The sequence below is a fragment of the Hoplias malabaricus genome, chromosome 13, assembly GCF_029633855.1.
Source record: "Hoplias malabaricus isolate fHopMal1 chromosome 13, fHopMal1.hap1, whole genome shotgun sequence".
Classification (NCBI taxonomy): domain Eukaryota; kingdom Metazoa; phylum Chordata; class Actinopteri; order Characiformes; family Erythrinidae; genus Hoplias; species Hoplias malabaricus.
In genome coordinates this window covers 23,880,302-23,905,294 of record NC_089812.1, presented here as the reverse complement: position 1 = coordinate 23,905,294, position 24,993 = coordinate 23,880,302, and the positions used below count along the sequence as shown (strand labels likewise).

General features: G+C 38.6%; 1 protein-coding gene and 1 long non-coding RNA gene across 2 annotated transcripts; one reads left to right on the top strand and one right to left on the bottom strand.

Moving 5' to 3' along the window:
- The first annotated feature begins 3,505 nt into the window (after window positions 1-3,505).
- Window positions 3,506-5,246, top strand: LOC136665376 (GTPase IMAP family member 4-like). The gene is made up of 2 exons (XM_066642983.1): window positions 3,506-3,547; window positions 4,064-5,246. The coding sequence occupies exons 1-2, from the start codon at window positions 3,529-3,531 to the stop codon at window positions 4,939-4,941; spliced, it is 897 nt and encodes a 298-aa protein (XP_066499080.1). The 5' UTR covers window positions 3,506-3,528; the 3' UTR covers window positions 4,942-5,246.
- A 9,594-nt stretch (window positions 5,247-14,840) lies between these two features.
- LOC136665389 (uncharacterized) lies at window positions 14,841-17,512 on the bottom strand. Its single transcript, XR_010795238.1, has 4 exons — window positions 17,427-17,512; window positions 17,188-17,303; window positions 15,763-15,884; window positions 14,841-15,577 (listed from the first exon to the last, which is right to left on the bottom strand). It is a non-coding gene; the product is annotated as an uncharacterized lncRNA (long non-coding RNA).
- Between the last annotated feature and the right edge of the window lie 7,481 nt (window positions 17,513-24,993).

The window sequence follows — 24,993 nt, the reverse complement described above, 5'->3', positions numbered from 1 at the left end:
AAAACCTTACTAAGTCAGTTCCCTATGCTAGGCTTTCTCTTTCTCTGCTCATGGCAGAGGCATCTGGAGTTATTTAGACAATGGAGAGAACTTCAAACATTGAAAAGCATGAACCGAAATGAGGATAGTGCTCTATCCCTTCTCCATGAGTGCGTAATATAGACTTATTATTGCTGGTTTGGATCACTTAAGGTGAAAATGTCTCCAAATTCAGGAGATGGCTAACTGCATTACCGAAAGTTCTACAAAACTAATCAGCTCATTTTACAAATGAGTTCTGTGGTAATTTTTTTCCTTCAAACACACCATTCCACCTTAAAAGACACAGAGCTTAGAACTGTGTCTCCCCACAATCATAGATGTGTTTGTGTGAGGTGTGGTGTAATTGTATTGTGTTTGTGTGTGTAGTTTGTACACTGCATCCTTCAGTGCTCTGTTCTCATATCCCTAGCTTCGTGAGACACAGGATCAGTGTAGAGGAACAAGATAAAGAAAAGGTTTCCTACAAGTAACATTTTTAAGCTGAGGCAAACACACTATAATGCTTTTGATCCACCACTTTTAGCTATAGTAGATACTCCTGTCTGATCTACATCTAGGCACCGTGCCACCCTAAAACCATTATTATATTTGATTATTTTATTATATTCTATATAAGCACCACATTAAGTCTGTCAATTGCACTACACAGGGAGTGAAGCAGTATTTGAGACAGAGCCAAAATTTTCCCAGACATGAGAAGTTCCTACCTTTCTGTTTCCCTTTGGATTGTGGGTTATATCCATCATTACCGTAAACAAAAATAGACTAGTTCTTCATTTACATTTACAGCATTTAGCAAACATTATCCAGAGCGACTCACAAACGTGTTTAGCATTCAGACAGAGTGTGTATCCTAGCTAGTACAAATAGGTTAGGGTAAAAATTCCATTTGAGCTCAGACGCATTCAGAACAAGGGCCAGTGCTGATTCTTAGAAAGAACAAAACATAGTAAGTGCAATACACAATACGATCTCATCAGTGTTTAAACCTAGAAGGAGAAACTAGTCAGTGTTCATACCTAGAAAGAAAGGAGTTAAGTGCAGATAAGTGCAAAAACAGTCTGTTATGGTGAGCACTTAGATTAGCGCTCACCTATTTGGGTGACAAAGAGATGGGTCTTCAGTCTGCGTTTGAAGACCGTAAGAGAGTTTGCTGTTGGAAGTCAAGTGGTGCAGCTGCATTCTGGATCAGCTGAAGGGGCCTGATGGCTCACAGAGCCAGGAGTGAGTTGCAGTAGTCAAGCCTTGAAATGACTACAGGCTGAACAAGCATCTGGGCAGCCTCCCGAGAAAGAAAGGGTCAGATCCTCCAGATGTTGTACAGTAGGAATCTGCATGAACGAGTCACAATATGGGTTGTGAATGATTGCTGGTCATCCACAATCACACAAAGGCTCCTTCCATCTCTAGATGAAACAATTGAGAAGTTCTCAAATGAGATAGCAAGATCTTGGTGAGGGCCAGCCATTTCCAGGAATGAAAAGCATCCCAGTCTGGTGGTGAGCTGTCATCCAAGAAGAGATAGCGAGATGCGACTGGAAACCTGAGTGTCAGAAGGTGGGAAGGAAAGCATTAGTTGAGTGTCATCAGCATAAGAGTGGTAAGAGAAACCATGAGAAGTAATAATATCACAAAGAGAATGGGTATACAATGAAAAGAAAAGGAGACCCAGCACAGAGCCTTAAGGGACACCAGTGGAGAGCCTGCATGGACCGGAAATAGATCCATTCCATGTTACCTGGTAAGAGCAATCCTTCAGGTAAGACTCAAACCATTTCCATGCCAAACCAGTGATTACGAGGTTGCTGAGGACTGACAGGAGGATTTTGTGGTTGACTGTGTCAAAGGCCGGTGTCCGTTTGGCTGATCTTGCTGCCTGGAGTTTCTCAGTAACTGCTACAAGGGCAGTTTCGATTGAGTGCGTCAGTTTAAAGCCAGACTGGTTGGGGTCCTGGAGCTGGTTCTGGGTAAGAAAGAGGGACAATTGATTACAGAGTGCACATTTAAGAATTTTAGAGAGGAAAGGAAGGACTGACACCGGTCTGTAGTTGCTGACGTCTGAGGAGTCCAGAGTGGGCTTCTTCAGTATGGGAACCATTCTGGTGGTCTTAAAGGCCGATGGAACTTGACCAGAAGACAAGGAACTGCTTATGATCAATGTGATGAAAGGCAGCATATCCATTCATATTGACTGAAGCAGTGTTGATAGGAATGGGTCCAGTGGGCAGGTGGTTGGCTTGCTGGATTTGACTAGCTGTAGCACGTCATCTGTGGAAAGGGAGGAAATGCAGGTTAAAGATTTAGCAGTATGACCACTACTTACAGAGGGAGTGGGAACAGAGGAAAAAGACTGGCGGATTGTATTAACCTTCTCCTCAAAGAAGGTGACAAAATCTTCTGGGGTGATGGAAGAGGGTGGTGGGGAGAGGGGGTTTGAGGAGAGAGGAGAAAACTCTGAAGAGGTTGCATGGATCAGATGCTTATGCTTCCAGTCTCCCTCTGTAGAAATATGACTTGGGTCTACCTAGATACCCTGCAGACAGACCGCTACAGATGGCACCACATCACTATGTCTGTCAAGTGGCTAGATAAGCCACCCCCAGCCATTCATACCTTGAACTAACCCTAAGAGCTGTGAATTGTCTTTTTTATTAAAGCATTTATTGTTAACTTACTCTTTCATCATTATATCTTATTTAATTTTGTTTATATCTCAGCAGTATCTTAGCAGAGAATATACTTGTCTTAAAAGATTTAACAAGAAAACTGCTGTAATGGTAATACATGATATTTCTTTATTTATGTGTACAGTATCCCTTTTAGACTTAAAAGTTTGATTTTGAAAATTTTATTTACTGGGGGTGGGGGGTCAGGGGGTTGGGAGGACAGCATTCAAACCAAAGCATGTGAGGAGCTCCGATCTTCCAAACTAAATCAAACTAGTTCACACCAAAGTTGGGCTTCTTTCTCACGGCACTGCAAATGAACTTTCATGCTTTTTTTCCTTCTTGTTTTTTTTTTATTAACTCCCGTATGAGCTCTCCAACTCAAAATGTGTCATTTTATTTCTCATTGCGTTTTCATTTAAATGAACCAATACTTGAACTCACCTTTTAACCCAGTCTAATTTTTCTTATATAAACAACATATTATTAGTGTTTACCTCTTTTTAATATTTTTTCTTGAGCATTAAATGTTATAAGTTTCACCATTTACATGTTCAAGAATAAATCTTGGAGCTAGAGAAGGGAATTTATTTCTCTATCACAACTTTAGCAGTTGTGTGTGTGTGTGTGAGTGTGTGTGTGTGTGTGAGTGAGTGAGTGAATGTGTGTGTGTGTGTGTGTGTGTTGCCCTGTGAAGTGACTGGCACATGAAAAAAATGTGAACTTCCCCTTTAAGAGGGTGTTGAAAGTCAGGACAAGAACATATATCTGCCACTGTAAACACTGCACCTGTAATTGCAGCTGTCACAACACAACACAGATGGCTACCGGAGGACAAGGTATGTGTAATGGAGGTCATGCTCTTAATATATAAAACTGTACTTAGTGCTTCTTACAATAAAGCTAGTGATTGTTAGACAGGATGTTACACAAAACTTAAAAGCATTTTTATCTTAACACTGAAATATACTTGAATAACACATGTTAATTTGCAACTGCAGTAAAATAAATAAAGTATTCCTATATTTGTGAAATTTTACAGCTGTGGAATGACAAATGAGTTTTACAATTTGCAGTTTAAACAATGACAATTTACATCCAATTTCAAATGAGTTTTCAAAGAAGTCACATTAAGCATTTTTTTTTATTTAAGTGTAAGTAGTTTTATGTTATTTATATACATACCAATCAGCCATAATATTATGATCACCTCTTTGTTTCTACACTCACTGAGCCACTGACTTTGCAAGTGCATTTTGTAGTTCTACAGTTACAGAGTGTAGTTCATCTGTTTTAGCATATTTTGATTTTTAGTAAGATGGCAAACATTCATCACAATGTTTCTCTTTCCTCAGAACTACAGTCACCAGACTTAAGAATAGTTCTCACAGGAAAAACAGGTGTTGGAAAAAGTGCTACTGGAAACACCATCCTTGGTAAAGAAGTATTCCACAAGTTCTCTTCTTCTAAATCAGTAACAAAATTCTGCCGGAAAGCTACTAATGTAGTTGATGAAACATGCATAGCAGTAGTGGACACTCCTGGATGGTGTGATACTGACCTCCCAGAAGAATTATTAGTCCAGGAAACAGTCCAGTGTATCGACATGTCCTATCCGGGACCGCATGTGTTCCTAGCGGTGGTGGCAATTGGTCGGTTCACTAAAGAAGATGCTGAAGTTGTCCAAAAGATAGAGGAAGTCTTTGGGGAAGAGGCATCCAGATACACAATGATTCTGTTCACAAGAGGAGATGACCTGGAGGAAACAAGCGTGGAGGACTTTGTGAGAGAAGCTACAGAAGATCTGAAAGGTTTCATTGATAAATGCGGAGGCCGATACCATGTCTTCAACAATAAAGAAAAGGAGAACCATGATCAAGTGTCTGAACTTCTGCAGAAGATACAAGATATGGTCTGGTCCAATGGGGGCAAGTGCTACACCAATACAACATACAAACTGCTGGAGAAATACAAGAAAAAAGAGGCTGAACTTCAGCAGAAAATCCAGTCACTTGAAAAGAAACTGGAACACCAAAACTTCAAAGAACAGGAGGGGGAACAACACACAATGCTTGTAAAGGAGTATCTGAAAGTATTACAAACTATGTCGAAACTCCAGCTTGACGACGTCAAATATCAAAACATACTAAGAGATCTGAAATTAGAACTGTTACAGTCAGAACATGATCGAATGAAATTCATACGCCACGGTTTTGATTGCACAATCTCTTGAAATGCTTTAATAAAATACTATAGGTACAAAACTGTAAATGTTATGACATATTTGACAAACACGCAAATCAACAAATTTAGATTTTTTTGATCAGGTTCCATGAATTCATCTTTTAAATTAATAATTTTTTTTTCATTATTTTGCATATCTTGCATTTAAAAAGAAAGTCAACAGTCAACACAAAATTAATCTGTTAGTGTCTTTCAAATATGACACAGCAAGAAAACAAAGATACTCTTACATTTACTTGCTTCTTTCTGAAAATGACTGTAAATTAACAGACTATCTGAACACAATGTACAGTTTCTGACGTGTCATTTGTCTGTAAATGTTTAAATAAAATCTTTTGATTTTTCATTCTGCTGTATTTCCATAATTCAACAAGAACAATAAAAGATGACTGGATTAGACATACTCTCATCCAAAATGTAGATACCCTAGTTTTAAGATATTCAGCGGATATTCGGGTTGCGCCCCTCCCTCTGCTCACATTCAACGTCCTAAAATCTCTGAAACTTCATTTTCTTAATCGTCGAGGATCAGAAAACAAACTACACTTATTATATTTTGCCAAAATACCACATCTATCCATTTCGCGGAGTAAATTTACTGAAAATAGCCGGAATGGCTGCAACGGGCGCCCAAGACGCTAAGGGACCGTCAGCAAAGTGCGGAACCTATTTAAAAACATAAACCAAGCACATAGATGGAGCTAGTGATACTTATAAAAACTCAAAACATAACATACAACAAACGGGAGGCACACACCTATATCAAATCTTGACAACCTAATCAATTTTATTTATTTATACATATGAATATTTAGTTTTGAGCAATACACATTGTAAACATATACAGGTAGTGCATTTATAGCAAATAAACTGTTACTGTGAAGCATCCATTCATATTACTTACAAATTTTAAAAAAATTGTGGTTCACAGAGATATACCTTATCAAAATAGTACAAATTTGTTAAATTTTGATTAATTGTTTAAAATAACAAATCGCTAATGTGAGACATCCATATGATATATAGATCTAAAAGTGGTTGTAGTCTACAGAGATACATCTGACCAACATACTACAACATTTAGTTTTTTTTAAATATATCTTTGTTAAATTTTGATTAATTTTTTAAAGTTACAGATCGCTACTGTGAGACATCTGTATGATATATGGATCTAATATCAGTTGTAGTCTACAGGGACACATCTGACCAACATACTACAACATTTAGTTTTTTAAAACGTGTCTTTATTAAATTTTGATTTATTTTTTAAAGTTACAAATCACTACTGTGAGACATCCATATGATATATGGATCTAAAACTGGTTGTAGTCTACAGAGACACATCTGACCAACAACTACAACCTTTAGTTTTTTTTATTATTTCTTTGTTAAATTTTGATACATTTTTTGAAGATACAAATCGCTACTGTGAGACATCCATATGATATACAGATCTAAAATTAGTTGGAGTCTACAGAGATACATCTGACCAACATACTACAACCTTTACTTTAGTAAAATATATTTATGTTAAATTTTAATTCATTTTCTTTTAAACAAATCACTACTGTAATAGATCCATATGATATGCAGATCTGAAATTTCACTTGTAAAATACAGACACATTTTAACGGTTTGTTAAAATACTGAAATATGTTTTAATGAAAGTTCTGAATGTAAGAAATTGCTATTGTGAGATATTAGTATAGCATAGATCCTAAATCAGTTGTAGTGTACAGCAGTTTATCTGGCGAGCAGACTACAACTTTTGGTTTGGTAAAAAATAATTTCAGAATTTTAATAAATTATTAAAAAATTTAGATCTCTCAATTTCAGCACTTCATGATTTTCTCAGCTCAGATGAAGTGAACATTTTTGTGTCCATCCTCCATTTGCCATGTACTCTCCTCCTCCGGGTGTCCCACTGTCCTGCTCAGCCTCTGCCACTTGCCAGCCCTTGAAGCCTTTCAGAATGATGTCTAAGCAAAGAAATATCCAAGATTTTTTACTGATTGTGTTTCATAGGAAATAAATGTGTACTGACCTATTAAATAGCATTTTAAATACATTATTCCCTTAGCTGCCTAAAACTGTTCTTAGTACTGCATGTTTGCTATTCAGTCTTGAGAATTGGCAGTCTGTGTGTGTGTGTGTGTGTGTGTGTGTGTGTGTGAAAATGTGATAGAGGTAGAGCAGGCCAGTTCCAAACAAGAGGTTACATACATAAACTGCATATCATATGGATCTATTACAGTAGTGATTCGTATAAATGAAAATTAATTAAAATTTAACATATATATATATTACTAAAGTAAAGGTTGTAGTATGTTGGTCAGATGTGTCTCTATACACTACAAGCGTTTTTAGATTTGTATATCATACAGATGTCTCGCAGTAGCAATTTGTAACTTGAAAAACTTTATAAAAAATGTAACCACGAAAAATGTAACCAAACTAAAGGTTGTAGTATGTTGGCCAGACTTGTCTCTGTAGACTACAACCAGTTTTAGATTCATATATAATACGGATGTCTCACAGTAGTGATTTGTAACTTTAAAAAATTTATCAAAATTTAACAAAGACACATTTTAAAAAACTAAATGTTGTAGTATGTTTGTCAGATGTGTCTCTGTAGATTACAACTGATATTAGATCCATATATCATACGGATGTCTCACAATAGCGATCTGTAACTTTAAAAATTAATCAAAATTTAACAAAGATACATTTAAAGAAACTAAAGGTTGTAGTATGTTGGTCAGACGTGTCTCTGTAGCCTACAATTGATTTTAGATCTCTATATCATAAGGTTACTTCACAGTAGTGATTTGTAACTTTAAAAAATTAATAAAAATGTAACATTTAAAATTTAACAAGACATTTTAAAAAACTAAAGACTGTAGTATGTTGGTCAGATGTGTCTCTGTAGACTACAACTGATTTTAGATCTGTATGCCAAATGAATGTCTGAGACTATCTATTAATTTTATGAAGAAAAAAATAATTTAAATTGAACAGAGGCACATTTTACGAAATAAAATTTGTAGTATTTTGGCAAGTTAAATCTCTGTGAACCACAATTTTTTTTATTTGTATGTAATATGTATGGATGCTTCACAGTAACAGTTTATTTGCTATAAATGCACTACCTGTATATGTTTACAATGTGTATTGCTCAAAACTAAATATTCATATGTATAAATAAATAAAATTGATTAGGTTGTTAAGGTTGGAAATAAGTGTGTGCCTCCCGTTTGTTGTATGTTATGTTTTGAGTTTTTATAAGTATCACTAGCTCCATCTATGTGCATGGTTTAAGTTTTTAAATAGGTTCCGCACTTTGCCGACGGTCCCTTGGCGTCTTACGCGCCCGCTGCAGCCATTCTGGCTATTTTCAGTAAATTTATTCTGCGAAATGAAAAGATGTAGTATTTTGGCAAAATATAATAACTGTAGTTTGTTCTCTGATCCTCGACGATTAAGAAAATGAAGTTTCAGAGATTATCCGCCGAATATCCAAATATAAACCTAACTTTACCGACCTGTTTTCAGATGGTCTATACTATGAGTTGTAGCTATACATTAATCTTCATTAATATTCTGGTTCTGAGCTTTGTTTTTATTGTCATTTTATTATAAATGAAGTATGAAGCGTTAATGAAAAAACGAGGGCAAGTGCACCCAAAGAGCAAGGGGTATTCAAAGCGCAAAGTGGCTTGCACTGTAAATATATTTTCTGTGGCAGGATGTGGGACTGCACTCACCTTGTAGCAGTTTCCGTTAACGGAAGTAAATGTAGCAGCGTTTTTTGTTTTTCTTTAAAGCACTACAGTACAAAATCCATATTAGGTAAATGTCTGCGTGCTAACCAATCATAAGAGCTTTATACTGTCTTCTTAATCTGCTGATCAAGAAGACTGTACAAACCAATGCCTGATGTGGTTTTGAATATTATGTCTCTGATGGGGAGTTTTCTCATCCCAGTGCAGCTCACTCCTTCTAACAGAGCAAAAGCACTTTGGCTTCACTGCATGATTTTTTATTGAATATAATTCTCTCTACAGTAGGGTGACCAGATCTGAGATGGTGAAAAAAAAAAGTGGGGGGGGTTAGGTCTCGCCCCTCTCTGCCGTTGTATGCTTAGCTGAACCTATGAATGCTCTTGGGTCCCTTACACCTTTATTTGCTACACAAAACATGGGAATTTCTTTTTTAATTCATCCGAGAACTTACATTCACGTTTCGGCATAGCTGCTCCGGATGAGGGTGGGTACATGAGCTTTGCCTGACGTCAACAAGGACTACTGAGGTGCAGACTGACCAATTAAATGTTTACAGAGAAGGTTATCGACCAAGAACGGTAGCGCTACAGTCAGACCGTCCAATCCGAAGATTTTAGGCTAATTCACCACTCCCCCTTCTCACTCAAGCGAACCAATCGGAGTAGGGGAGGGCGGGACTATTTTATGAACGCTTCTCGAAGGTCTATGTAAACTGTAGAAAAACAAAATCCAGGACGTTTGTGAAATTCCGCCCGGACATTTTTTTAAGTCTAAAAAAGAGGACATGTTCGGGTAAAAGAGGACGTCTGGTCACCCTACCTACAGTAGTCATTGAACTAATTTTGAAGAAATTAACTTCTCTAACACAAGAATTAACACTTCCAGCCGAATTTAAATTTCACTAAAAGGAGTGCTACAACTAATTTCCAGTCAATTTCTGGAATGACATTTAACCCTACAGTTTGTTACCAGTCACTACTGGAATAGAGTTTCGGATTTAAATGTGAACCTGGGAGTGAGCCAGTTTAATTTCAAACAAATCATTTTAAAATTCGTTTTAAGTCACTCGTTCAGTTTGGGCTCTAGTGAGGTACGTTTACATAGTGGTTGAGATATTTGCACTTGAGAAAATAACTGAAGCAGAACGATTAACTAGCTTTCCTTCGTATACCTCAACAGCTGTCACACCAAAATAAACATTAATCATGTATCTGAAAACACACAAATGCTTCCTAAGAAATAGCATAAAAATAATAACGTTTATTAGTGTTATTATATTAAATAATGTGCAGTCTAAATAGGGGGAGGATAGAAACAAGGTATCACTGTGTCACTGAATATCACCATTTAGTATATGGTTCTATACATCACTAAAAAAGGGTACCCATAACTTCAAACTAACATTTTATTATTCTCGCACAAGCAGTTTTTGGTTAATTTCCTGGGTTATGGCCAAAAAGCTTGGCTTATTAACTTTTCTATTCCACCTTAAATTGCCAGCAGATACATTCATGCGCCATTTAAGGTGTAAAAAAAATAAGGGTAAACCCGCCAAAAGATGGTAGGTGGCATTGTATATTCAGATTAAAATCTGGAGAAGCCACATTCATTTTTGTTTTAATTTGCATTTTTTCAATGGTTTGTAATTGTTATTTATAAAAACGACGAAGCATGGTTTGCCCTGCAATGTGGTGTTTTTAAAACGGTATCAAACTTGTAGGTAAGAAGCTTTTAAAAGGGTTTTTATTTTTTCATCTTCTGGTAATAATCCTCCCGAGCACAAATACACACAAATACAGCACAAATACACTTTTACAGCACAAATACACTATAAATTGCAGTGTCTCTCTCCCTCACCCCCTCCGTACTTATGGTTTTGCATTGTCTTGTATTGCATTGTATTGTATTGTACTGTATGGACATTGTTTTGTATTTTCTTAGCCATATCTTTTGCACTTTAATGTGTATGCACTGTTTTATGTTGCACTAGCTTTGCACTAGATGCACTTTAATGTTGTGTATTGTCTTTAGTAGCACCTTGGTCCTGGAGGAACGCTATTTCGTTTCACTGTGTACTGTAAACACTGTATACTGCTGAAATGACAATAAACTTCTTGAACTTGAGTTTCAATGTCTGTGTCTGTGCTTTCCGTGTCAAACCCCCCCCCAACAAAAAAAAAACACATCTTTTCCCCTCACAATATTTCTGCTGTTTTGAACAACAACAAAACCAAGGTTGACCACGGGCGTCAAAATGTTACAGCACTTGCACACAATATATGAACGGTGTACTCTTAAAATGAAATAAAACTGGATTTAAAAAAGTAAAACAAAGACACATATATTTAATTTCATTCTAGTACGTTGTTCCAAAATACCGCGCAAATGATCAGACCCAATACCGTAAGATGAGCGCTACCAGTTTTACGGCATTTCTGCCAAATAAAGTGTAACTGTACATTTCTGTCAGCCAGAAAACACCGTAAATGTATAGACCTCCTTAAAAATAATATGAATTTTCTCAAAACACGAAATGATTGTAGAGTTTCCGTTAACGATGCACACCTAATGTATATTCTAAAGCAAAATTATTTTGCATTCCTGTATTTTACATTAAACTTTTCCCCCTGTATGTATGTCTATATAATTTTCTAAAATTAATTTTATGTATGAATTTTTGTTTTTGTTTGGAAATATGGAGAACAAAAAAGACAGTATATTAAATGTACAAAGAAATTATCAAATTAAATTTAAATATGTGTTTTGGTCATAAAGCCACAAAAAATTCTCTCTATGGATCCACCTTTAAAGAGCATTGTGAAAGGTGAGTGGGTGTTCGCTGACACCTAGTGGCAATGTCATTCACTGAATGGTGTTAGTTCAGCATTTATGTTTCAGTGACACTTGCCTCTTGTCCTGATTTAGGCCTTAAAAATTAGTTCACAAACGCAGTATGAAATTGAAGATGCTCACGACTGAGCAAAGCATTTTACTGCATGTGATTTTAATGACCACATGTATTTATTTCATAATTTGTCCATGTGGAAGTGCTTGATTGTACAAACCGGATTCCAAAAAAGTTGGCACACTAAACAAATTGTGAATAAAAACTGAATGCAATGATGTGGAGATGGCAAATGTCAATATTTTATTCAGAATAGAACACAAATCACAGATCAAAAGTTTAAACTGAGAGAATGTATCATTTTAAGGGAAAAATATGTTGTTTCAAAATTTCATGGCGTCAACAAATCCCCAAAATGTTGGGACAAGGCCATTTTTTACCACTGTGTGGCATCCCCCCTTCTACTTACAACACTCAACCGACGTCTGGGGACAGAGGAGACCAGTTTCTCAAGTTTAGAAATAGGAACGCTCTCCCATTCATGTCTAATACAGGCCTCTAACTGTTCAATCGTCTTGGGCCTTCTTTGTCACACCTTCCTCTTCATGATGCGCCAAATGAAAGATCTGGACTGCAGGCTGGCCATTTCAGTACCCGGATCTTTCTCCTACGTAGCCATGATGTTGTGATTGCCGCAGAATGTGGTCTGGCATTATCTTGTTGAAAAATGCAGGGTCTTCCCTGAAAGAGATGACGTCTAGATGGGAGCATATGTTGTTCTAGAACCTGAACATAGTTCTCTGCATTAATGTTGCCTTTCCAAACTTTCAAGCTGCCCATGCCACAAGCACTCATGCAACCCCGTACCATCAGTGATGCAGGCTTCTGAACGGAGCGTTGATAACAACTTGGGTTATCCTTGTCCTCTCTGGTCCGGATGCCACACTTCCATTTTGCCACACTTCATTTTAAAAGACCTCTGGCCCAGTGCAAATGTCTGAGCTTGTGGAGCTTGCTTAGAAATGGCTTCCTCTTTGCACTGTAAAGTTTCAGCTGGCAACGGCGGATGGCACGGTGGATTGTGTTTACTGACAATGCTTTCTGTAGTATTCCTGAGCCCATTCTGGTATTTCCTTGACAGTGGCATTCCTGTTTGAGGTGCAGTGACGTTTAAGGGCCCAGAGATCACGAGCATCCAGTAGAGTTTTACGGCCTTGACCCTTACGCACAGCAATTGTTCCAGATTCTCTGAATTGTTTGATGATGTTATGCACGGTTGATAATGATAACTTAAAAGTCTTTGCTATTTTACGCTGGGTAACACCATTCTGGTATTGCTGCATCTTTCTGCGCAACAATGGTGGAATTGGTGATCCTCTTACCATCTTGGCTTCAGATTGACACTGACACTCTGAGAAGCTCTTTTTATACCCAATCATGTTGTCAATTGACCTAATTAGTGTTAATTGGTCTTCCAGCTGTTCATTATATGCTCAATTTCCTTTTTCCAGCCACTTATTGCTACTTGTCCCAACTTTTTGGGGACTTGTTGATACTGTGAAATTTTGAATCAACATATTTTTCCTTTAAAATGTTACATTTATTCAGATTAAACTTTTGATCTGTCATCTATGTTCAATTACGAATAAAATATTGACATTTGCCATCTCCACATCATTGCATTCAGTTTTTATTCACAATTTATTTAGTGTCCCAACGTTTTTGGAATCCGGTTTGTACTATCTTATTCTATTCATATTTTTTTTCTGCTTGGAGTGCCACTACTGCCCTACTGCCTTTCTTGTAGATACTAACTGCATTTGTTAATCTCTCTGGTGAAAGTGTGTTTTTCCTGGTTGATGTTATTTAAGGTGATTATTTCGAGGCATTCAAATTTTTTCCAAGACTGCATACAAATTATTACATTTAATTACCTACCTGCATTCCCATGGTTTTGAATATGGTGGCCTTAAATACTACATAAACGGTATGGGGAAGGGGAAAAAAAATCAACATTATCTCACCCTTAAAATTTATTATTGCACTATTTTGAAACTTGGATTTACATTCACTTTTTTGTTGGATTGCCCCTTTAATAGTGTAATATATTCAAGGGCAGTAGAAAGTCTTTGAACATCCATTATCTCTCAGCAACAGACCTGAAGTGTGGGGCTTAGGCCTTCCAGTTTTGCTGATTTTGGCCTGAAATAAAATGCTAAATCTCTGAAATTAAGAAATATGCCCAACTGAAATACCCAAGATGAAAACATAAGGGGGAGGAAAGTAAAAAAAACATAAACATCTGAATAAAATTTACCAACTACACCCACCTCAGGTGGTAAAATGTTGGTTTATTTTTGAGTTTAAAAGATTCCCACAACATGTTTTTCTTATGAACAGTGTCATGTATTAGTTGCTTTTAAAAAAAAATACAGAAGCAATGTTTCCCCCAACTTTATTCTTTTATTTTAAAAAAGGAAGAAAAAAAAAATGTAATACACATCCTATTGGACATGATCCTACCCAGCTTTACCCCAGACCAGTGATGAACATAACATAACCTCTTGATTTGAACTCTGAGGCCCACCATAACACTAATGAGAGATAGAGGCAAGTTAAGCCAAGTCTCAGACAGACATTCACAAAAGATGAATAATCTGTCTCCAACTAGGCTTAAACATTGCTGTTGTATTTTAGGGAAAATTACGAAGTGGCTTCTCAAATTTGATGCCAAAGCATAAGAAGCAACATTAGGAAGACCAAAGCTAGACTCGATTATCAGAGAAAACAAGGTTAAACCAGTCTCCCAAAAGGGCCTCGTCTCCTACTGCATTTCAGGACACTGCACAACCTGCCCTAAATCCAGCTCCACATGTTTTTAAGTGCTCGCAGGGCAAAATGGTGGGCAAATGTAGTACAAGATCAGCCACTTCACTTTGGTCTAATCAGTCTGATATTACATTGCTGTAAAACAAGGCTGAACTCTCCGTTTTCCACCCAACCACTGCTATTCGTTGCTCCCTCAACAGCTCATTTACGAGAAGCAAAGAGAGGAAACATTTAAAGTTGGACTCTGAGGAAACCAGTACAAGTCAGAAAACAAATCTAAAGTGACCCCTCAAATAAGGTCCATGATATGGCACCTGCTACTGACAACACAAGCAAACTGCTCCAGTACATTGCACAGATGTAAAAGGGTGGAATGAGACCGTGGGCAGGGTTTAAAACTACAGCTTGAATTCATAATGTTTTTTTGCCCCCTTTTTCTTCACACTGAAGACAGAACAAATGGAATATTAAAATGTACAATGACTGACGGTTGACTGAGTATTTGCTCCCCTACCCTATAACTGACATGCTGACTGGCTGATGGAAGGGCAATGAAACTGTCACAGGAGGCTCTTCTTAGGAATTGAAACTAAACAAATTTGAAAAAAAATTATAAAAAAATCCTGGGACAGGGATGTGTTGCCGTAACAGGACTCATGACCGCACAACTGGTCAAAGTGACTGAACAAGAACACTGTTGGCAAGAAGGAGACAGTGCATGTTTGTGTGTGCAAGTCTTGAGGTGCCTGATCTTCCCACACTCGGCAAGAAAATGAGGTTGAGTGACCCAATAATTATTGTACAGTAACACTAAATATTTGAGACTATTGCACAGTTAAAAGAAGAAAGACTCTCCTGGTGCAGCTGTTGTGTATAAACCGAAAGTGTTCATATAAAAGCTTGAAGAAAGAGGGAGAGAGAAAGGAGGGAGGAGAGAAAAATCTAAACAAAAAACACTGCACCAGTCCTTGATCATTCACAGCATAAGACCAGATCTCTAAAAAGAATGAGGCCACACACAAACTATGCACTGATCTCCCTCAGAAGTTGCCCCAGACACACACAGGCTAATACTAGGAGGGGATCTAGCGCATCCTGTACTCTGAAGTCTTGGACATCTCGCAGAGCTGACCCTTGAAGTCGATGTCTACTGTGAAGTCCAGGTCTCTCTGCAAAGTAGGCAAATTAAACAAAATGAAACACTGAACAATGACTTGCTCGCTAGAATGAATAAAAAAGATAAAATAATAATAAAAAAAAGATTTTTAAAAAGTTCCAGCTTTTACTGGAATGGAAATGACTCAAGCGGTTAAAGAATGAATGAGTTCCAGCTTTTTCAGGGAACATAACTTACGTTATTCTTGACGTTAGGTTTCATGCTGATGGTGCCAAAAATCTCTTCCCCAGTCTTCACTGTGAGATAATCATCCAGGTAAAACACAGTCTGCTTCCAGTGGGTGTATGGAGACTCTGGACCTGAAAGATTAAAATAAAAACCATGTCAGATCAGAATACATTTCAAACATAAAAGGTCAAGATCAGAAAATCACAGCATATTGAGGGATTCATGGGACACGAAATTCCAAAACAAACAGCAGTACCCACATACTTGGTTAATACTGTGATAAACCAGTTTATGGCACACTACTAGTTTCACTGAACACAGATAAACTAACATACACACCATGTCTGCTTTTAAACATAGAGCCGAACCATATGCCAAAAATTACAATCACATTTCATAATTTAAAGCCACAGAAAATCTGCCAAGAACTGAAAGATTACAATAAAAAAAACTTCAGCTTTGTCAATATTAATATTTTAATATTAACTTTAAATTTGAGTGCAATGAACTGCTGGCAGCACCCTATAATAAACTTCAGTCAGTGACAGGTGCTGTAAATATTGAAAATGTAAAAAACATTGAAAATCACTGTTATAGAAACTTTATATTGCAATATATTGATATTGAATTATTGTCCATATTTGAACATGAATTACTGGTTACTTAACTAAGAGGCATTTTGCATTTTAACAAGTTCAGTGACTCTAAAAAAGAAGCAAATATTAAGGTTTTAGTTCTGTTTAATAACCTTTAAGCTTCACCATAAATGCTTGGTAGTGCTACAGAAAATCCAACTCCCAATTCACCCCAGAAGACAGTGACCAGTCATGCCTTGAGAGCATGCGCTTTTGTGGCAAGCGACACATCAACATTGAAATAGAGTTGAGATTTTCAGAGTTACCTTTAGGAGTTACTCACTATGCTCCTCCACTCATCTGGCACAAATGATTATTTCACACTGAACAGTTTGCATAAATGTGAACTACCCTTGATAGATGGATTCAAATGTTCCATCAGCAGTTAGTTATACACAAAAGCACACAAGTTAAAAATTGATCTGGGATTTCATTGCAATTTGAATGGAGATTAACATTTTAAAAACCCACACCCGATCTCCGTTGTCGATTTGTTTATCATTTGAACAGCAGTCCTTCACACTGAACATTTCATAAAAAAGACAATAAGCACTTAGAATAAGATCTTTTTACATTGACGTTTCTTTTCAATCCCGTATAAAAAGATACAATCTGAGATTTCTTTTGGACAGTCTCAATATAAAACATTCAGCGAGATAGATTCATCCAGCTAACAGTAACTATCCATTAAGCTCATCAAGAGCTTAAGAACGCATACTTATTTCCACTTAGTAAAACCTGTTATTTGACCAAACACACAAACTTTTGCACTGCATTCACTCCATCAGTGTATTTTCACCTTAATGAGGCAGGCGCTGGTGACAAGCTGTTTGGGGTCAACAACATCCACCAGAGGTTCTTTAATGGCCACCTCTTTAATGCAGGACATGTCAAACCCATAGACGTTCTCCCACCCTGAAAAAGAATTTAAACAAATGAACAGTAATCTGTAAGTGACTTTGCTGGCATCTACTTGTGTCTTAAAACACATCAAAAACTTTTTGGCCAAAGAGAAAAGCACAGAAGCAGGAAACTCACAGTGGATTTTGTAATCCTTGGTGTTACAACAGCCAGACGAATCAGCGCGGTCCTTCCTTTCCCACCTTCTGGAGGTGAAAAGGAAACATGGAGGCGGCGGACCACCAACGGAGGATTGGGAGACTGCGCACATAACAGCCTGGGAAAGCCAGCTGAAATATGACTTTGTGTGTGGGTTACGCCCAGATCTACATGCCTGTGTGGAAACCAACTGTTTAGATGTGGACGTGGGCCAACTGAAAGAGGTGGAAAAGTATGCAGCGCATGCAGAAAAACCCCCGAACGGCATGAAAGAAATCCGACGAGAAAAGGAGGAGCGCAAACTGGTTGATGCACAGCTGGCATTGTGGAAGCAGGCAACGGACCACGATCAAAGAGGTGAGGGACGGCACGGAGGTCGAGGCCGTGGAAGAGGCCATGGCAGCGCTGGCAGAAATGCAGGGCGTTTCGTCTGTGGAAGCCCTGATCACTTCATAAGGGACTGTCCCAACAGACACAGAGACCAGAGACAAGGGCCACAAGCAATGGAGCCTTCCAACTGAGATTAGGTCTTGGGGGTGGAGGAGCTGGATGGGGATGGAGTGTCTGGACGAACACCAAAATAGATAAATGAACAATTTTTGTTATTAACACAAACTGATTCTTATGTTGTCATGTTTAGAATAAAGATGACAGTAGCAAGGATAGAATTTAGCTTTTAGTAGATTCATGAGCAACCACTTTTGAGCTTCATGTTTTTCAATTAGACCTCAGCATAAGGGGTGTTTGGCCAAAGTTACAGATGTAGCAACAGAGTCTTTAGGATGCTCCGTGCAGACAGAAGAATGCATTTGTTTTCTAAGTTTCACCCAATTAATCTCCTGAGCAGGGATTCAGGGATTTAATGAGTACATTGAGTATTTAATATATACTGAGTCTATGTGGGCATCGAGGTCTGTGTGGAGGATACAGTGGTGTATGTCATGGTGAAGCAGGCACGTGGCTTGCTGTTATACATATGAGTGGAAGCTGAGAAAGCTTGGCTTTATCAGCAGATTTACTGTCCACTGTTAAGTCTAAATTTCTGCAATCTACTGACCTCCTTACAGAGTGGGTCGATGTCATGTCAATAGAGGACCTTCATCGCACTGTGCACATGCATGAAGGGCCTGATGAAGATTTTTTGATAAAGGAATTTGATTTGATGGGTTTAAGTGAAAAGCTAAAGCTTGTGTATCTCTAGTGGGAAAATTGACACTCCATGGCTCAGATCATCCTCTCACCCTCACAAAAGCAATTGTTTAAACTGTTTGTTCAAAAGAGAAGTATATTTTTGCATTCTGAGCCTCATATATCACTGTCTAAACTTCTTGAGGATGGGTGGAGAGATCTGAGTCCATGGCATTGCAAGTGCACCTCCTTGAATGATTGGTGGGATCATGGAGGGGGTGTGAAAAAAAAGGGTGAAAAATTCAGAAGTGTTCCGCATTTAATACACAGCTGTGGTTTCCTTTTTCTTAATTGACATGAACACACACACAAACCAGAGCTTTGTATGGGTTTCAGCTCCTCCTGAGGATCTGGCTGCAGTCCCAGACTGCTGATATGTTTGCGGACCTGTTTGCCTCACTTTGAATCACTGATCATTTTTAATGCAGCCCTTAAGGCTGATTTAAGGATTTATTTTTCCAGGAGGCAGTGCACGTCTTCAGTACATAGATTATTGGTGTGTTTGTCTGATGCTGAAGCATGTCATGAAGATAATGTTGCATTGTGTTCTCATGGGGTTATTTATAATTAATATTAATATGCACAGGTGCATATTTCTCCAGCAAAACTGGCGATCCTAGCTTCTAGAGATATCATGGTGTTAAAAAAAATTTTGATGTTGGTGGTTCAACATTCATTCATTATCTGAAACCGCTTATCCAATTCAGGGTCGCGGGGTTCCAGAGCCTACCTGGAATCATTGGGCGCAAGGCGGGAATACACCCTGGTGGGGGCGCTAGTCCTTCGCAGGGCAACACAGACAAACACACACACATTCACTCACACCTACGGGCACTTTTGAGTCGCCAATCCACCTACCAACATGTGTTTTTGGACTGTGGGAGGAAACTGAAGCACCCGGAGGAAACCCACACGGACACGGGGAGAACACACCAACTCCTCACAGACAGTCATCCGGAGTGGGATTCGAAACCACAACCTCCAGGTCCCTGGAGCTGTGTGACTGCGACACTACCTGCTGCGCCACCGTGCCGTCCTGTGGTTCAACATGAGGTGTTGATTTTTGTCAGAACAGGAAACATGTAATTTGTCAGCTGCACGCTGGTTACTTGTTGCCTTGTTGTTTGTTGCCAACTGCTGAATGTTACTATTCAGTATTGCACAATTCCAAAGCCTGCTCCTTACACAGGATGATGGAGAGCCTCATGATTTTTGACAGCCATCTCTCAGGTCTGCTCCTGGAGACCAGTTTTAAAGGATATTCCAGTTCCTAACAATGATTTTAATTTGTTTGTTGATGGGTTAGCGTCCCATTACACTTGTGGAAAGAACCAAGTTGGCTGTTTTGTCTCTGCATGAGTGTTTTTATTCTGGCAGTTTGCCAGGGTCATTCTCAGCTCAAGCAGCTGAATCGGTGGCTCTTACAGAAGCATGAAAACTGGCTGAGGGTAAGACTGTGAATATTTGGACTGACTCCAAATATGCATATTCCTGTGTTTGATTTTGAATGATATGGTTCCACAGGAATTTTTCTGACATCCACAGGGAAACACATTGTACATCACACATTTTGCAGATGAACCTGCAAAGAAAAAAAAAGAAATGATCCAATGTTTTCTCTTTTTCAGGAATCCTGTGTTCTGGAGCTCCACCCTCTCACACTCTCACACACAGAACTAACCTCGCAGGCCTCAGAAGCAGAGCGCTCTGCTTGGCACAAAGCAGGCTGTATTTTCAAGGATGGAATGTGGCAAGCTTTAGATGGTAGGCCTTGCCTAACCTCTGCTTATTTTCCCTATTTTGCAAAATTGTCTCATGGGAGAGATCGTGCATCCAAAGGGGCTATGGTATCTGCAGTACAGTGAATCTGGTACACAAGAGGGTTCACTATTTTTGCACAAAGGTTTTGTGAAAAATGTCTCATATGCGCCCAGCACAATGCAGCTTGAGGCATTAAAATAACACCAGGGGCACATCCTCCACCCAATGAGCCATTTGAACATTTGCAGATGGATTTCATTGAACTCAACCAGTGCGAGGGGAAAAGGTATTGTCTGGTAGTAGTGGATATGTTTTCCAAATGGGTTGAGTGTTTCCCCTTCCAGCAAACAAGACGCTCAGGCAGTGGCCAAAGATTTAATTCAGCACATTATTCCTCGACGCATTGGGAGTGACAATGGACCAGCTTTTATCAGCACAGCACTCACTCAGCTAGAAGAGAAATTGGGCATTGATGTGAAATTACACTGTGCTTATCATCCACAGAGTGCAGGAGCAGTCGAGAGAGAGAATGCAACAATCAAAAGCAAGCTTCAGAAATGTTGTGTAGAAACAGGGCTCAATTGGGTGCAGGCATTACCACTGATTTTAATGTATATACGTATGTGAGCCAGAACCAAAACTGGTTTAACACCTTTTGAAATTTTGTTTGGCAGGCCACCGAGATGGGGTTTGGATCCACCAGGCCACGTGGACGACGTGGGACTCTTGGAAGAGCACATGTTGTCCTATTGAAACATGAGAAATTACTAACAATCATGCGTTCTGTTCACTCACAGGCCTTGCCTAAACCGTTGGAGGGGAAGTCACACTCCTTGAAACAGGAGACAGGGTGGTGAACAGCGGTGGTTGGGGCCCTTCCAAGTCCTGCTGAACTGTTAATCTTTATCTTTTGGTTGATGTTGTTGGCACCAGCATTGACTGTATCATTTCAAGGTTCAGGCTATCCCCGCGACTCCATACGATCAGGTATAAAAGTATGGCATAAAAAAGCTAAATATGCTGTTACTACAGCCACAAATTCATCATGTTATGTGTATTATGGGTGCTTGGGAAGTTCCAATTATCATGCCATTTCCTTACAATGCTTCCACTTGTGCCAAATACATGAGAAAAATGCATCCAGATCCATTAAAGATAGAATGCTTACTTCAGGGGAATAAAAGTAAAATGTGTAAGGATGAAGACATCCTAGATCAGTCAATAAAGTGGGGCTATATGTGTCCTAGAGATTGTGCTCTAGCAGCTGGCTCAAAAACATTCAACTATTCAGTTATACATCGTGAATGTCACATGTTTGGTGATCACTGCTGCACTTTCATTCCTAATCACACAGCAGCAAGCAGGTGATTCACTAAGGCGATGAAGGAGTTAACAACTTTTACTGAGGAGTTGTATGGATTTTCAGGTGTAAACATTGACTGGATGGCATGGTTTAATTCCTATTTTGGCAAATGGGGAGCATTGGAGCTGAAACTGGCTGTCACAATAATCATTTCTCTATTAGTAATAGCACTAATCAGATGTTGTATTATTCCCTGTATCAGAAGTCTGATCATCAAAATTATTGAGCGTTCTGTTTCATTCAGTATGGTGAGTGCAGATGTGTACATGGAGCTTGACCCTGCAGCCTCTGGTCGCGAAAGAAATCCACTGGATGAGATGCCTCTTGAAATGTCCCCACCAATCTATGCCTCATTGGATGGGGAGTAATTCTTTACATTAAACTCACTTTTCATTTATTAATGCTGATTTCAAGTTGATTTTATGATTTTATGAGTTTAAATAATCATTTGATATGTAATCATTCAATATGTTTTTTTAAGTGCATGAGTTATGATGCCTAGACTCAATACTTAGCTAGTCTATATTTGATGTTATCTTTTGCATTTTTTTTTAGCAATATTATGATTAAAAGTTCACATGCATCGATGTTTTTAAATCATAAAAAGGGAGGAATGTGATGGAAAATGCAGATTAACACTATTGAGTAATGGTTAATAATAACTAATGACATAATATATTCAGGGAGTAATGGTTTTGATTAATCTTGATTAATTCTTACTAAATTATGTAGGCCTTAGTGCTGGAATCATTGGGTTCAAGGCAGTAATACTCCCTGGAGGGGGTGCCAGTCCTTCACACACATTCATTCTCTCACACACACTTTTAAGTTACCAATCCACTTACAAACATGTTTTTGGACAGTGGGAGGAAACCGGAGCATCTGGAGGAAACCACATGGACAAGGGAAAGAACACACCAAAGTCTTCACCCAGAGCAGGACTTGAACCCACAGATCCCTGGAGCTGTGTGACTGCGACACTACCTGCTTGCACCACCGTGCCACCCTACACAGTGGACCATGTTATTACAACCATAAAGTGTAACTTTGGTGGTACACTAGTTGTTAGAACCACATAAACTGACAGAAAAGCACTGTGGTAGTGCTGTCTCAAATGGTCTGGAGGATCCCTTGTTGATCAATTTTCCCCTTTATTTTGCAAAAAGCCATAAAAAAGCAGGCACGTGGAGTTGGCACATGGCCTTCACACACTAACACACTCAACTAATTGTCACCACCCCCCCCCCAAAAAAAAATGCCAGCTCATAGCAGCTCATTTGTTATCTTTCCGGGGTTAGTCTACCTCTAAGAATACAGCGCTCCCTCTCTAACTCTCCTCTAGCTCCACCTCTACTAACCCTAGCCCCACCTACTGGGATAACAGGATATTACATGCTGATACTACCAAAGAAAACAAACACCTCCCCTCCAGACTATAATTACATCACATCAATATCCACCGGTATATTAATTATTCATTATTCACAGCTTTAATTTTCTTTATTCCCATCCATGTCGACCTGCACCCCCTGTTCCAACGTCCTGCCCAAGGGCCCACAGACCCCCAAGAAGAGCAATTGACCTGTGCCAACAGGCAAGTAAATGTCTCTTTCATTATTTATACTTAAAGTTAAAGACACTGACACTCTGAGAAGCTCTTTTTATACCCAATCATGTTGTCAATTGACCTAATTAGTGTTAATTGGTCTTCCAGCTGTTCGTTTTATGCTCAATTTTCATTTTTCCAGCCACTTATTGCTACTTGTCCCAACTTTTTTGGGATTTGTTGACACTGTGAAATTTTGAATCAACATATTTTCCTTTAAAATGTTACATTTACTCAGATTAAACGTTTGATCTGTCATCTATGTTCAATTACGAATAAAATATTGACATTTGCCGTCTCCACATCATTGCATTCAGTTTTTATTTACAATTTTTTTAGTGTCCCAACTTTTTTGGAATACGGTTTGTAGTTTCTGGCCCCTGATGCCAAACTGCACAGGCAGGGATGTGGCTGATTTGGCTACAAATCATTTGCCATCATCATTTGCCTTCTCTCCAGTAACGTGGCCTTACTAAAAGCTTTCCACAAATCACCTGACCCAAGGCCTGCTCTTCGGCATTGTACTTGGCCAATCACTTAGTTCTAATGAGCTCCTGGCTATCTGCACAGCTACTTTCAGATTCCACTTCCTTCCTGTTTTAGTGATTGGAGCTGCTGCTTTTACCACTGCATCTTTGGATCCTGACAGAATCATCTCACGACTCACCTTTACCTTCACAACACACATTTATATTCCTCAAATAAAACTTGAGTGGTAACTCCAGTACTCCTTTCCCATACCATGCCATGCTACTTAAACACAGCACCACCCCTAGCCACTTCCTTATGGTTATTGTTAAAATTGTTAATAACCCTTTCCATCCTCTCTCTTTCTGTGACTGAAACATCATAAACTGTCAATGGCCACCTAATACAAGGCAATAAGCCAAACTGCAGACACCACAATTTCAACTTCCCTGGCAAACACGATCTATCAGTGCTTCACTGGTTCAGCTTTAAGTCCCACAACTTGTTCTGTATTGTTTAGCACTGCCCTACACCATATACCTAAATTATTCACTGCTCTCTGGATCATTTCTCCTTCCATCAAAAAATTAATATATTTTTAATTTAGTTAAATGCTAGTGCGTCATTCTACAATGCCATCCAGTTAACCCTGCACACCTTAAGTATATTCTAGAGCTAAATAATTTAGCATTTTACATTTAAAAAAATCCCCTGTATTTATTTTGTTTTTTTTATTTCATGTATTTTCAATTTTCATTTTTTGGTCCTCCACATGGAAGTGCTTGACTCAAAAGTGTCCGTAGGTGTGAGTGTGTGAGTGAATGTGTGTCTGTGTGAAGGACTGGCGCCCCCTCCAGGGTGTATTCCCGCCTTGCGCCCAATGATTCCAGGTAGGCTCTGGACCCACAGCGACCCTGAATTGGATAAGCGGTTACAGATGAATGAATGAATGGAAGTGCTTGATTGTACACTCATTCTATTCATATTTTTTTTCTGTTTGCAGTGCCACTATTGCCTTTCTTGTAGATACTAAGTGCATTTTGTCGATTTTTCCCTCTCTTTCTCTCCGCTGAATGTGTTTTTTCCTATGTTTTTCCACACAGTATTTCAGGTGATTGTTAGTGTCCCAGCCAAGATGTCTCTTTTCCTTCTCCTTTTTG